Below are 15,249 nucleotides of genomic sequence, written 5' to 3'. Positions count from 1 at the left end.
AAATTATGTACAGTGTAGAGTCTACACATTCAACAATGTTTATTTGACTCTCTAGCGTCACAAAAGAACTGTGAGTAAGAGAGGGACAGAGCTAACATTCAAAACATTCTGATGTGATGCAAGACCTGTGCCTTCTGTGATTGGTCGGCAATGCATCGAAATACATGGCGGCAGGGAACGTCCTTCGGTCGTCAACAGGTTACTGCAGGCTGCCTGGGTTTCACTTGGGCAGGGTCAATGGGAAAAATACACAGCTTGTTCTACTGAGTGGTTGCGTCCAATTTAAGCTGCTTTCATGGCACTGCCAGTGTGGATGTTAGCAATTCTGGTTATAATATAGTATAAAGTGCATGGTTCCTAGTCCATAAGAGATACAATATGCCTTAAATTACACTGTTTTTTTGTTACAACAAAATGCTTGCATCAAAACATTATGCATAAAAGAGATATACTTACTCGTGATACTAATTACTTGTGCTTAAACTTTTGTCTTTTGCTGCATATTATTCACGACAACACAGGTATGCTGTTTCTTCACACTAAATGGCTTTGATGGAGTACATAATTATCAAGGAGGCAAACGAATAAACTGGGCTGATAGTATTTACTTTCCTAATGACACAGTTGTAGGAAGGTGAATTTATCAATGTCTGGCAAATGCTTACCTCTGGAGCTACTACACGAGTTACTGCCATCATTTATATTAGACAGGAAATCTGAATATTTTACCACGTTTCGTAAAAAGTAGATGAAATTTAGAACATTCGCATTTTTTAGGATATAGTGACATATTATTAAATGAAAAAATAAGTAGAACATATCATACAAGTTTTTAGTTATGTTTGTAGTCAATTAAATATTTTCATGGTGCTTACATTAAAGGTGGCTACATTATTGTACCTCCCAACAGTTTTCATAGAACAATCCTGGTTTTCTGGGGGCAGAACAGGTAGTGGTCAATTCTGGGTTTGGTACACTAAATGGGTAGTCAGACAAAGCCAAGGTCGGCACACAGAGCGGCAGTACTCAGAAGCCATCAGTACCCAGAAGTCATCATATTATAGAAAGCCGTAATTACCGTTACATTTTTTATTATTAGAGAACTTGTAGATCTGCTTATAATCACTTAAAATGTCATCTGTTTATGACCACTAGGAGCATTTTCAAGTATTGTAGTAAGCTAAAATAATGTTGTGCCAAATAAAATATTCATTTTTTTTTACAAATTTGCCATGTGTGCCTGTTGGATAATGATCAGTATTAAACAAAGAGAAGGAACAAATCCATAATCACTTTCCAATTTGGGGTATTTTAATGCCATAGTTTGCACAAGAGATTCACAGAGAAAAATCAAAATTTTGCTATTGCTTTTTAAAATACATTTACACACCATGCAACCTTTGACTCATCCATAGATGGTATGTAATATAAAGTACCAATGGCCCCAAAGAGGTTAAAGTAATCAGCTGTGTACATCAGATTTATGTCTCAGAAGTAGCGGAACACACATGGCAACTCACTAGTACATGGCTTTATGACCGGACTTCTGTTGCTATAACAATTTTCTGTTTCTAATTGCCGTTGGCATCTGAGCGCAGTCGTACTATATCATACAAAGCAGTTCTAATGTGGCACCTGTCTCATAGAATGGACAGTTCTCCTTCCAATTACTTAATGTCATGATCTTGCAGGATTAAAAATGATAAACCATGCCGCTGTGCTTCGTTGTGTTAGCAGCTGAAAACACTGCTGCTCTATTTGTCTGGCCATTGGGCAGCATGCGTCTCAGTCACTTAGATGAAGCTATTGAGGTGGTTGAGCTGAGTGACAATGCTACACATATTACATAACAGACGTGATGGAGTAAAGTCAGGTTCCATGCTATGTATTGCTCGACTCCATACATTTTGTTCGGTATTGCTGTGTTATGCCACACAATTGCATATAGTGATGGCTGATGGAGATTCCTGGGCTGAGATCGGTGTAAATGGCGCCCATTGATGTGTTGGGAGGACAGGTGGCTGGTTATGAATGTTGTTCATAATCAAACTGGTTTACCAAGCTAATAACTTCCAGGATTGCACTCTAAAGTGGAGTGAATGGGTGATGCTAATGTGGAGTGGTAATTGGGGTAGAAATATCCACTAAGTGCCAGATTTTTTTTATTTTACAGATGGCAGCAGCAGTGCCATAGATATTGACGGAATAGAGGGGAAAGGTTAATATGTAGCAGTAATTTCACAGCTATTCCACAGCTCTTGAAGCATCAGACAGCAATCATAGCTTCCATATAGGCTTAGCCGCTGCAGATAACATCACATTCCTTAATACATTCTTACCTTTTTCTGAAGAGTCTGCTCCTGATCCTAGGGATTGACTTGTAAGAAACACTCAGAAAAGACACATCTGACACTAACCTGAAATTCTGCTCTCCAAGAATGGAGTCGCTTGGCTAATTGGATTGATTTATTACATATTTACCATACATTTCTTAATTTGTGATAAACCAATTAACCATTTAACATGTTTACATAATAATTCATGGGCTAGGTGGGAATGATCAGGGTGGAAATATTTTTGAAAACAAGGAACAAAAATGGTTAAGACTGAGTTAAAAATGACTGATGACTATCATGGTTGTGGGATAAATATCAATATAGAAGTGAACAATAAACAGATTAGTGGATTTATTAAATGTCTACTGTTGGCACGACATATATGGGACAGGGAAGAGAGTAGATATGCTGTATGGATGAAAATAGGCTAAACTGTATTATATGAAATTGTTACGAGTGATATTTTGCCACCAAATGTCTGACTACCAAATGTCACCAGTGGGCCTACCAATTGGACATGATTAATTTTTAGGTTTTAAACTAATATTGTTCTATTAAGTCATTTTCCTTCATAGTGGTGTCAATATGTGGACCATAGATAAAGAATACAATGAATACCGTATTTGCTCGATTATAAGACGAGGTTTTTTTCAGAGCAAATGCTCTGAAAAATACCCCTCGTCTTCTAATCGGGGTCGTCTTCTAATCAGACCTCAAATAGTCTGATTAGGAGACTAAGATCCAGATCCCCCGCACCGCTGCAGGGGACCTGGATCCTCCTGTCTCACCCCCCCCCCCCCATCATACACACTTACCGGTGCTTCCTGCTGTATTGCCGGGGCAGCGGGTTGACGTCTACGCGATCCGCGTAGACAACGTCCGCTGCAGCCGGAAGGAGGTGTGGCTAGCAGCGGGGGTTGTCTGCGTCCGTCGCGTAGACCTTCCCCGACAGCCGGGGAAAGTATACGCGACGGACGCATACAAACCCCCGCTGCCAACTCCACCTCCTTCCGGCTGCAGCAGAAGGCGACGTCAACCCGCTGCCCCGGCTGGAAGCACCGGTAAGAGAGGGCTGAGAGGGCTGAGAGGGGAGAGAGGGGAGGGGAGGGGAGGGGGGGGAGAGAGTGTGTGTGTGTGTGTTAGTTAAATGGGGGCATAGGGCATTTCTGGAGTGGCGTTAAGGGGGCATTTAATAGAGCACTCTGCCTCCTGAAATGCCTTATACCTCCCTATATGCCACTCTGCCCCATAATATGCCTTTTAACCCCCTAAATGCCAGAGTGGCATATAGGGGTATAAGGCATTTCTGGAGGCAGAGTGCTCTATACAATGCCTTTTAACTCCCTTAATGCCACTCTGCCTCCTGAAATGCCTTATACCTCCCTATATGCCACTCTGCCCCATAATATGCATTTTAACCCCCTAAATGCCAGAATGGGATATAGGGGTATAAGGCATTTCTGGAGGCAGAGTGGCATATAGGGGGTCAAAAGGCATACCATGGGGCACAGTGGCATATAGAGGGTTAAAAGGCATATCATGGGCCACAGTGCCATATTGGTGTGGCAAGCCTGGGGGCAGATGTGCGTAACTGGGGGACAGGCTGGAAAATACAAGAAATAAAAACAAAAAAAATATTTTTCTCAATCATAGCTTTTATTAAAAAAAATAGTTTACATGAATTAACATTTACTGGTAAAACTTTTTTCCTTTAGGGTCGTCTTATATTCAGGCTTTTTCTTTTTTCCTAAGTTAATATTCAGATTTTGGGGGGTCGTCTTATAATCAGGGTCGTCTTATAATCGAGCAAATACGGTATATACATGGTTCTGTAGTGTAGTAGACCGTAGTAGACTGTAGTAGAATTTCTGGCAGGACGAGGACCATATAACATTTTTGAATGAAGCATCGGTCCAACAGGCCACCAGCTGGACATTAATATTCCAGAACAGACTTATGTTCCTTTTAGGTTTGCTTTTTGATTGTAGTACATAATCATTAATTTGCCATGTAAAGGTGAAGCATTATGATAAAATATCAAGGCTAAGGAAAAATTTAATTTGAGATAGCAATTGTTATCTTTTGCAAGACTTTGAAGTTAGGCTTTTCATTTCATTACACAAGCTTTTGATAGGCTTGATAGAATAAGGGTAATTATATGAAATTAATAGCAGTTATTTTTATAATCATTTATTTTTTTTAGGGTGAATGTGAACATTTTACCTTAGCCAAATTATGTGATTTTCTTTAGTACCCGAGCAACACCCACGTTCACATTTTTTAAGCAGTGCTTCCAAAAAAATTACTCAGTGATCCTACAATAGTAAAATTATATATAACAAATATATGTTCCATTTCCTCCATTGCTTTATTTAAGGCTTAATAGATCATAAACAGTTGGTTTGATAGATGCTAAGTGGGGTATTCACCACACTCTATAAGGGTTTGTTAAATAGGGAATATTACTTTTGTGTATTTTTATTTTATGTATTTTCTTGAAAATTATATGCAGAGGTCCCAAGTTTGGAAATTTAATGCTGTCAAAAATCGCTGAAGACACAACCTTGTCAAAATATACATATGTGTAGTTTTCACAAAACAAATATTATGTTGATATTCTACAGTGTGTTATGTGTATGTTTTGTTTTGCCTGATTATATATTTTTTTTAAATGAGTTGATTAATTCACAGAAGAATATTTTCTTGTATTTTTAGTCCAAATTAGACTCGTGCATTCAGATTCGTGGAAGTTTTAACCTTAATGAAATTTGCCAATTTATTTATTAGTAGAAATGTCTGAAAATAAGGAGGAACCCCAATGAAACAAAATAAAATGAAATAGAAAGCTCCAAATTTGTGCTTGTATTTTGTTGCTTTTTCGCTCACTCACTCTCTCGTGCTCTCTCACACTCTCTCACATTCTCATACACTATTGCTTATCCTCTCTCACACTCTCTTGAACTCTCACACTCTTACTCATTCCCTCACACATTCTGTCAGGCTCTCTCACACACTCTCTCACTCTCTCTCTTAATGTTTCCCTATCTTCTCCACCGACCAGTGCCCCTGTCTCTTTTTCTGCAGATCAGCTTCTTCTCTTGCCTTTTCTTCTGTCTTCTTTCTTTGTCTGCTTCTCCCCGGTACCAGCTCCATAAACCAGGCTCCCCAGAGCGCTTCCTGAAAAGGGCTGAGTCTCCAACCACACCCCGATTAGAGGAACGGAGGACAGGCTGTGTCAGTGGTGCGGGCCCTGGCTCTGTCCTTTTGCAATACTACAGGAAGCCAGAATAATACAGACATAAGAAGCGCAGACAGTTTTTGTTTTTTGTATACATTGTACAGCCAATACACTGTTTTTGCAGCATGCTTACACCTGTTTGGTAGGCCTCGTATTATACATTTGTATTATTTGAGCCTGTGACTAGCTTAGCGCACCGACATTTTTTCTTTTCCCTGTTTGCACATATTTGAGGTTGTTGGCTCCTCATTAGTCTGGTTGCAGCTTGCTGTCCAGGGGTTAATAGGGAGGAGGTTTAACTGCACCTCCCCCAACACATTAATAAGGTTTTGGTAGCAGTATAAATTGCTTTGTGTGCCCACTATGTAGGAGGTGAGCGTAGGTTCTCACCCTATTGAGAGTGTGCCTTGACGTGGCGGGTGAGCTTAATTATGCTTTGGCCAATTCATATAACCAAAACCTCTCATTTATATTATGTTTATATATTTGTTGCCAACTATATTAGGGTAAGAAGCGCAGACAGTTTTTGTTTTTTGTAATACAGACATATTGGCAGAGAAAGAGAAGGACAGAAACATCCTGCAATTGCCATGGTGCACCCCGCAGGCTCAGCCTCTGCCCCTGCTCCTCAGGAGCCAAAGTGCGCGTGGAACTCCCCCCTTTTGAGGAAGTGCTTCGGGAAGCCTGGTTAATGGAGCTGATACCGGGAAGAAGTAGACAAAGAATTAAGACAGAAGAACAAGAGGCAAGAGAAGAAGTGGAGCTGTGGAAAAGAAGAAGGAGACACGGAAGCAGTATAGGATTTCTGTCTGAAAAGAATACACTGCGTTAATTGACAGTGGGTTTAATGGGTAGCAACCATTTTTGTCTTTTGGGCAAATAAACTGCGATACTAGAGGAACATCTTGATGTAATTTTTTTCTTTGATCTCCTGACCTTTTTTTGACAGGCTACCTGGAGTGATGTATATGTTGTTATGCTGTTTGTTTAAATTACTGTTAGTTTGTTAAATAACTGATAAATATTTATCCTTGTTTGTCTTGGTGTTCTCTTTTTTCTTAAGCCAATGAGTATACATTGTTTACGTTGAAATTTACTTTATGCGTTCAAGGCTGTTTATAGCAGGAAATACTAATTAAAAATAGCCTGCATGGCAAGGCTAGTAATTATGTAGTATGGAAAAAGCAACTGATGTGCCAGCCAGAGCCAGGCACAAGACCCACCATTTCCAACATTTTGAAATACTCAATGTTCTAACATTGTGTAATGTGTCAAAATCAGCCCATGTGTTGGCTTTAAAACGAAAGTTATTTTCACTGAAGTTATTTTGGATTGTTGAGCTGTTTCCATGAATCAGATCAAATTAATTAATGGTAATCACATTTTAAACAAGTAAAAAAAATTACAATAATGTGAATCAAATGAAGGGCAATCTGAAAGATGTGTTGTATAAAGTAAGGTTGTATGTGATATGGACACATTTGGGATTTCTTTCTACTTTGAAGGTTACTTCCTTTGAATTTATATTTCCTGTTTTAATATTCTTCTACTTTATTCTTCAGACAATGTTGAAGATGAAATGGAAATGGCCACTGTGCGACATCGCCCTGAAGCGCTTGAGTTGCTGGAAGCACAGACAAAATTCACAAAGAAGGAGCTTCAGATTCTGTACAGAGGATTTAAAAATGTGAGATTTTATTTTATTTGGAGAATTTTAGTATAAACAAAGTTATTATCAAAAAACCATACTGTTTAATTGAATATATTTGTTTAAGGTTGCCATTTGTCACTATTCCAAAGATCGTTCTAGCATAAAAAAGTTACCACAATATTATAATTATTTTAATTCACTAAACAGTTCACTTCTTAGCCAAGTTAAGCTAATTTAAGTGACCTAACTGCATGCTACAACCTTGTAAAGTGTATATTCACTTATATATGAGTTGCTTGCAAGGTGATGCAAGTACATACAACTGCAAATTTTGCAGCTTGCAACATTCCCAGTTAAAAGTCTTAAAAGAAGGAAAGAAGCAAACCACCTTCTTCTCCTACCATATATGTAATGGGGTGGGGGCCGATAATATGCCCATGGGTAGGGTACGGGTACTTTCCTTGATAAATGGGCAAAATATCCCAAAGAAACATTTCAAAATCTTGTGGAAAGCCTTCTCAGAAGAGTGGAAGTTGTTATAGATGCGAAGGGGGGATCAACTACATATTAATGTATACATATTTAGAATGCAATGTCATAAACGTCTCTGTTGGTGTAATGGTCAGGTGTCCCTATACTTTTGTCCATATAGTGCATATGCAATTGTGTCTGGGCTGTGCCTTCAAAATAAAAAAAAATCAAAGTTTAGTTAAATTGTTATTTTTTTTAGAATAAATGTGTATGTACTTCTACATTGTACTTCAGCAATGTTTATTTCCTTGTGTCTCTATAGATGTATCTTGCACCCATTGTGCCTTATAACACAAGAAGTGAACAATTAAAACAAATATATTTTTTAACCTAGGGTTGCATTAGCTGTAATGGGCTTCTGTTGTGGCAGAATCCTGTGGTAAGATTAACTACATGCCTTTCTTTTATATAGCTAGATTCCTAGTGGTTAGGACACGGAAACAGCCCAGGCTTTGCTTATGAGCTATGTGATGTGTACATGCAATATTTTTTCTGCAAGAAAGTCTAGAATTTTGATGTGTCATTGAACCAAGACCAATACGGCTACACCCCATGAAATCTGTTTTCCCAGACCTAGCAGATTTTAATAAGACAGTCTTAGTTATCATAAATCCACACTGAGTATGTACTTTCTAAAGGGTGTGAATGTATCTGGGAAATACATTCTGGCACTTTATCAAGAGCACCTCTTAACCTTATTCTCTACTTCTCCTTATGCTCATAACTTTGGTATTGCTGTGGAATGTAAAAGGATAGTTTTTTGCTCCATTAAGCCCACGTTACTTTTTCCTTATCGGAATGCTGCAAGAAGTATACAAGTGTGGCTCTGACCGTTTTCATTTCCGTAAAGACTGTTGAGAAGTACAAGCTACACCTAGTCTACACTAGGTACACTGTCACACCCCTGTTTAATGTCTCTTTACATATAAATATTTCTTATAGACAAACTTCATCTGTTCAAGATTTTGGGGCATCTATTTTCCTTAAAACGTTGTAATGTAATCACCAAATTATGAAATGACCAACGTTGTTTAGATATTCCAAGTTAAGGGCCCCAGATGTCTTTGGCAGTTCGGTACTAAGTATTTGCTTATGTTTATTTAAATCAAATAAATGATTGATTTATAATGCATTACATCCCCTTTGGCCCTGAATCGGCTGATATTGATTCCAGTTTAAGGCACTGATTTGATTATTTGCAAGATATCTGCACAGAGAATTCTTTTTCTTTTTCATTTATGTTTATTTAATGGAAAGCTGCATTAATTATACAGTCCAAATGTTGTGATATTTTTTCTTCAATATATGTTTTAGGCATTTATTGTCATGATTTGAATTGTAGTTGTGAAATAATATTACATGCATTCAGGCCCAGACTGGCCATCTGGCACAAGGGGCAAATGCCGTCAGAGCCACATACTCGCCCATATCGGGTGCTGCAGGCTGAAGCTCTTCCACTGGATCATGTATTGTAGAAGCCACCTAAGGTATCTGGAATTCATGATGGTCTGAACCTCATACTCTGGACAAACAAAGAAGGTAGCAGATTGAAGATAGAAGAGAAGATCAAATATAGAAGATAAGAAGTGGTCGGCAGAAGCAAAACTGATCAGTAGGAAATTAGGGAAACATTTAGAGAGTGTGAGAAAGAAGGTGAACAAGAATGAGTGTGTGAAAGAGTGTGGGCCCACGTGTTTCGAACACAATTCGGACCTTTTTGCTTTGTTTCTGTCCAATTTGTGGGGGGAAAGGGTCTGGGCTCTTTTTCTCTTTTGTACGAATCGCTGAATTTACCAAAATTGTGCAAATCCGAATGAACAAGTCTAGTGGACAGCCATGAAACATAAGGGATTAGAGTCTCTAGTTCTGAAGACGGGTCTCCACTTGCCAGCTCATCCTTTAGCCTCCCTGATAAGCCATTAGTAATTAGTAATTATTTTAATTTACTACCATAAATGTTCTAAATCCTATACCGGAACCCTTAGCGTATGATGAATAATGAGGAGGAGGCAGTAGAGGTTCTACCATGAAGGTCCAACACAAGCTGTAAAATCCATATAAAGTCAGTATAGTCATTGACCAGAGGTACATTACGTTCCATAATGGCAAAGTGCATGGTTAGTGAATACGGAGATAACGTACCCTACCTTGGCTCGTTCAGATGGAAAAAGATGGGGCGTCATCTCAAAGTGGATGAAAAGCCTTCAGCGCTCACTATAGACTTATTCACTTAAAACAGTGGATATCTTTATGTAAAATGTATTGATTTACCAAGAATACCAAGAATAATCTGTCCTCAATTTGCAGTCAAACTAAATGGCTGGGAAAGTTTATTCTCATTATTTCTTGGTATGTTGGTGTGCAAAGCATAATCGTAGATGAGAAATAATGAATATATCAGCTTGTAATATGACTTTACACCTATCAAACATAAGAGCGGGTAGACCTTGAATAGATGAGGAAAATAATCCTCTAAAGAACCAAGGAATAAAAGTAAAAACAAGGGAACTCATGCGGCATAATTGGCCTAGAACAATGACAAAATGGAAATTCTGGAAAATTATGCATAATAATGTGAAATAATGAAACAGGAACACTACATGTGAAAAAAATCTTTAGATTTGTGCTGTAAAATAATAAGTAATTTGAATTAATTTCCATTTCCATTAAAGTCTAATAAAAGTTGAGGGAGAGAGGGGTCTTTATCACCTGGACAAACTATGTGATGGGGCAGATATGTATTGTCTCTGTAACTTTATTGTATATGTACACAGGCATAAATATAGATTTTTATATATATATATATATATATATATATATATATATATATATATATATATATATATGCACGTTCACTTTACTAGGTACACCTGTTCAATTACTTGTTAACACAAATAACTAATCAGCCAATCTGCCAACATGGCAGCAACTCAATGCATTTAGGTATGTAAACTTGGTCAAAACAACTTGCTGAAGCTGAAACCAAGCATCAGAATGGGGAAGAAAGGGGATTTAAGTGACTTTGGACGTGGCATGGTTGTTGGTGCCAGATGGGCTGGTCCGAGTATTGCAGAAACTGCTGATCTACTGGGATTTTCATCCACAACCATCTCTAGGGTTTACAGAGAATGGTCCAAAAAAGAGAAAATATCCAGTGAGAGGCATTTGTGTGGATGGGGCACAGGCTCACCAAAACTGGACAATGGAATACCGGAAGAATGTTGCCTGGTCTGCTGAGTCTCGATTCCAGCTGGGACACTCAGGTGGCAGGGTCAGACTTTGTCGTAAACAACATGAAAGCATGGATCCATCCCGCCTTGTATCAATGGTTGAGGCTGCTGGTGGTGGTGTAATGGTGTTGGGGGGACATTTTCTTGGCACACTTTGGGCCTCTTAGTACCAACTGAGCATTGTTTACAGCAACAGCCTACCTGAGTATTGTTGTTGACCATGTCCATCCCCTTATGACCACAGTGTACCCATCTTCTACTTCCAGCACCATGTCACAAAGCTCACATCATCTCAAACTGGTTTCTTGAACATGACAAAGAGTTCACTGTACTCCAATGGCCTCCACAGTCATCAGATCTCAAACCAATAGAGCACCTTTAGGATGTTTGGATTGGGAGATTCACATCATGTGCAGCCAACAAATCTGCAGCAACTGCATGACGCCATCATGTCTATATGGACCAAAATCTCTGAGGAATGTTTCCAGCACCTTGTAGAAAGTATGCCACGAAGAATGAAGGCGGTTCTGGAGGCAAAAGGGGGTCCAACCTGGTACTAGCAAGGTGTGCCTAATAAAGTGGCCAGTGAGTGTATATATATGTTTTTTGTTATTTTATTTTGGTACAAAGTAGAAGGGAATCTGGCCTCATATTCGGAGATTCATATAAACTGACAAAATCAGCAATTTTTGTTAAATTGTGCAATTCGTAAAAATCCGAATGCACAAGTCTTGTGGTTTTCTGACTTCTGCACCTTTGTCCTGGGCTTTGTTTAAAGGCTGTGTAGTGCAGCGGACATTTGGTCCAAGGGGTCCATCTGTCCAGTGGTGGTAGCACTACAAGTTTTATCATTATTTTTATTTATTGTTTTATATAGTGCCATCAGACTCAGAATATATTGAAAACAACAACAGGATATCCAAGACTCCACAATGCTAGTTATGATTTAATCAAGACCAATTTTTACTGATACATTTCAAATATGAAACAATACAAATAATACTACTATTCCAACATTAATAGACATAAACTTAGATATACAATTCATACTTACAAATATCAACCATGCATGCTCATATCTACCTGTCTTGATATCTCCAGGTGTGTAATATTTCCTTTCACCTGTATGGACATTACTGTCTATACTAACTAAACTGGCTGCCCCTTGATAAGGGAGAAGGTCCTACTTGGATTTAATAGGGTTGGTGTTGTTGTGTAATGTGTTTACTCTTTGAAGTTTCTTCTCTGTGGCTAAATAAGGCTTCCTATAATCCCCTGGGGTTTTTTACAACCTTAAAACATTACAACCATAAATCTACTACCCTGATATGTACACACCTGGAGTCTCTCAGTAAGTGTATTTGCCCTTGGCTCTTTCATCCAGAAAAAAATCCTGTCCACCCATACTTAGTTCCCATTATCTAGAAAAAGGGTTTGTATAATAATAATAATAATAATAAAGAAGTTGTGGCAAGTGAGAGATTTTACCTACAATGATGATCAATGCTTAAAGATATACTTTATATAAAGTGATAATATTCCAAGCAGATAAAGTATAATTATTTATATTAGAAGACTGAATCATCCTAAAATTCTGAAAAACTTCTATATAAAATACGCTTAAATGCAGCTATACAAACAACCTTTTTTTTTCTAACATTCAACAACATTTTTGTTAATTCATCAAAATATAATTTACATTTTTACATTAAAATATTCAAACTTAATGTTTGATGTATCAAGGTTGGGTATGACAGTTAAATATATTTAAACCAAAATATTAATAGAGTAATCGGTAACAGACCTTGAGTAATTCCAAATACTAAACCCAGTGCTAGCTAAGTTTGCTTTGAACATTTACTGTTGGATCATTTGTCTACCGCCATACCAGTTATAATTTGCTTGCAAATAGAAAAAGCAAAATAAAAAATATTATCCAAATAAATAATTTACAGAGTGACAGATTCTCCATAAAACTGTCTCTTTAGATAACAATACAATGTATTATGTATGGCGAACACAATACAATGCCCCATACAATTAAAAAATTATTTTTTTAAACAATTTTTTACATTTTTAATATACTTCTAAATGTTTAATTATATTTTCACTGTAGTCAACGCTTGTAATAATTTTGCCCTATGGCCACTGAGCACCTGCTGTGGAAAAACGAAGTATATTTGGTAATCCTTCCAATTTTGGGGCCTCAGACACATCATCTGGACAGATGAGACTATAATCTGTATTTAGTGTTTAGCATGGCTCATTTGTTTGTGTCGCTGGGCTCTGCCATACCACAGTCCACTTACCCATCTCTACTAACAAGAGGATGCAGTAGCTATTGAGTCATACATCCCAAGGTGTCTGAGCCACCCTAAAACCCAATAATATGTTTATTCGAGAAGAAAGAAGAATTGAAGAACAGTTCCTTTCCATGTTCCGCCATGGAACAATTGAGGGGTATGAGGCTCTGATGTATTGAATGAAACAAGGTTTCTGAAGATTCTGAAGCTTTAGGGATTACCAAGGCATGCATCCTTCCAGACAGAGATACATAGTATAAAATGTTATATAATCTCTGCTTAATAAATTACATTACTTTTTAATAAAGCCCTATGAGCTGCCTGTTCCCACTTTATATTATATATAACTTAATTTGGAGTGGAAAAATCATCATTTCCACTTTAATGCAAATGTTAAATATTTTTTCTTTTGACTGAAGTAAACCCTCATATTCCCTAAGCTATGTGTCTATTGCATATATAAATAAGTAATAAAGTTTGTCTTATGATCAAAATAACATTTGTGCTTTGACAGGGGAACGCACTATTGGATTATTTTTTCATAGACAAAGATATGTTCGCACACAAAGATAGGAACACAAATTAATAGTATGTAATTATTTTTATTAGTGGTAAAACAAAGGTGGTAATATATTCTACCATCTCGGAGAGATGCAGCCTGGTGATTGTAATGGAGATGTAATATGCTATTCTCATGGTAGAATATTGATAATCATCCAGTAGATTAAATCATAAATCATATAATATCTTTAAAGATTGATCTTGAATATGTATATACAACGTCATACAATCACAGCTTGCTAAATTCATTAATATGAGAAACATTTAAAAAGCTCCAATACATTGCTGTCAATATCCTGACACTCCTACTATAAAAGAATGTATATTAAATATTAATACGTATTCTTCTGAAACAAAAAATAAAATACAGCATTTACCTGACAGAGAAGAGGCAGCCCAGTTGCAAAAGATGCCTTCTTCTCCTATTCTCCAACTATTTATGCCACTGATTGGCTGCAAGTGTATCTATCGCATACCAAGAATGTATGGTAGAGATGGTGGAAACTTGGTGATAATAACTGGGTGGAGATAAATTATGCTAATTATGGGGGTATGGCAGAGTGGGAGGAGCTTTGTGGCAGTGGGTATGGTAAATGATCAAGTAAGTAATTGATAGCAGAGCCACAAAGTGCCCCTGGAAGTAGTTTTCAAGTGTTGGCAACTATGCCTTACGTATTTGATAATAGCTTTATAGAGGAACTGCATAGCTGTATAAAATCTATAGCGCTAGAGGCTCGTTCACAGACAGCTAAACAATGCAGGCAGGGAGCAGAAACCATGTAACTACTTCCTGCTTGGGTTGGCAGTAAGACCCCTATTCAACCTGAGTGGGAAAGAAGGGGAAATTGGCACAAAATGTTCAGGCCAAAAAATTGCATTTTTGTTTACACTAGAAAACAATGCATTTTGCAGGAGATAGGAAAATGTTATACAAATACATGCGGGGATAACACAAACTCCTACCCTGTTACCCCCCCCCAACCCATCATTATTTTGCCACCCCTCTAACTAAAGACATAATTTCCAAAACAAACAGCCTTCCATACTAACTCTACTAGTTTGATTTCATCTCTGTTACCACAGTGAAAACCAAGATAATACCAATAGTGAATGGCTAACATGGATGCATCAATAACATTGGTTCAAACAGACAGGATGATAATCAAATCCCCTGGTAATCATAACGCTTGTTCCATTCGGCCGGCAAATGATTAGACAAGTCATCAATACAATCTGGATGCCACATGTAGTTTTGCCTGAATTGTCAAAAAGGAATTACATTTCTTTTGAATGCAAGATGAAGAATATGGCTTTAGTCAGGACTTCCTGGCATCTCTTTGGAATAAGCCTGATTCATGGGCTAATGGAACACAATGGTTTCTCCACTAATCATGTCTTC

General features: G+C 37.7%; 1 protein-coding gene across 3 annotated transcripts in view; it reads left to right on the top strand.

The window, feature by feature from the left end:
• LOC149281321 (Kv channel-interacting protein 4-like) overlaps window positions 1-15,249 on the top strand; it is a 156,255-nt gene that overhangs the window by 128,714 nt on the left and 12,292 nt on the right. For all 3 annotated transcript variants that reach the window (XM_089499410.1, XM_089499409.1, XM_089499408.1), the window contains exon 2: window positions 7,137-7,261. In XM_089499410.1, coding sequence (XP_089355536.1) covers window positions 7,137-7,261 — 125 coding nt within the window. The remainder of the gene's footprint in view (window positions 1-7,136; window positions 7,262-15,249) is intronic.

This window comes from Sceloporus occidentalis, unplaced genomic scaffold (assembly GCF_023333645.1).
Source record: "Sceloporus occidentalis isolate IW3139 unplaced genomic scaffold, rSceOcc1.0.p SCAF_135, whole genome shotgun sequence".
NCBI classification, from domain to species: domain Eukaryota; kingdom Metazoa; phylum Chordata; class Lepidosauria; order Squamata; family Phrynosomatidae; genus Sceloporus; species Sceloporus occidentalis.
Note: the sequence above shows the minus strand (reverse complement) of the source record. Positions and strands in the feature narration are given on the sequence as shown.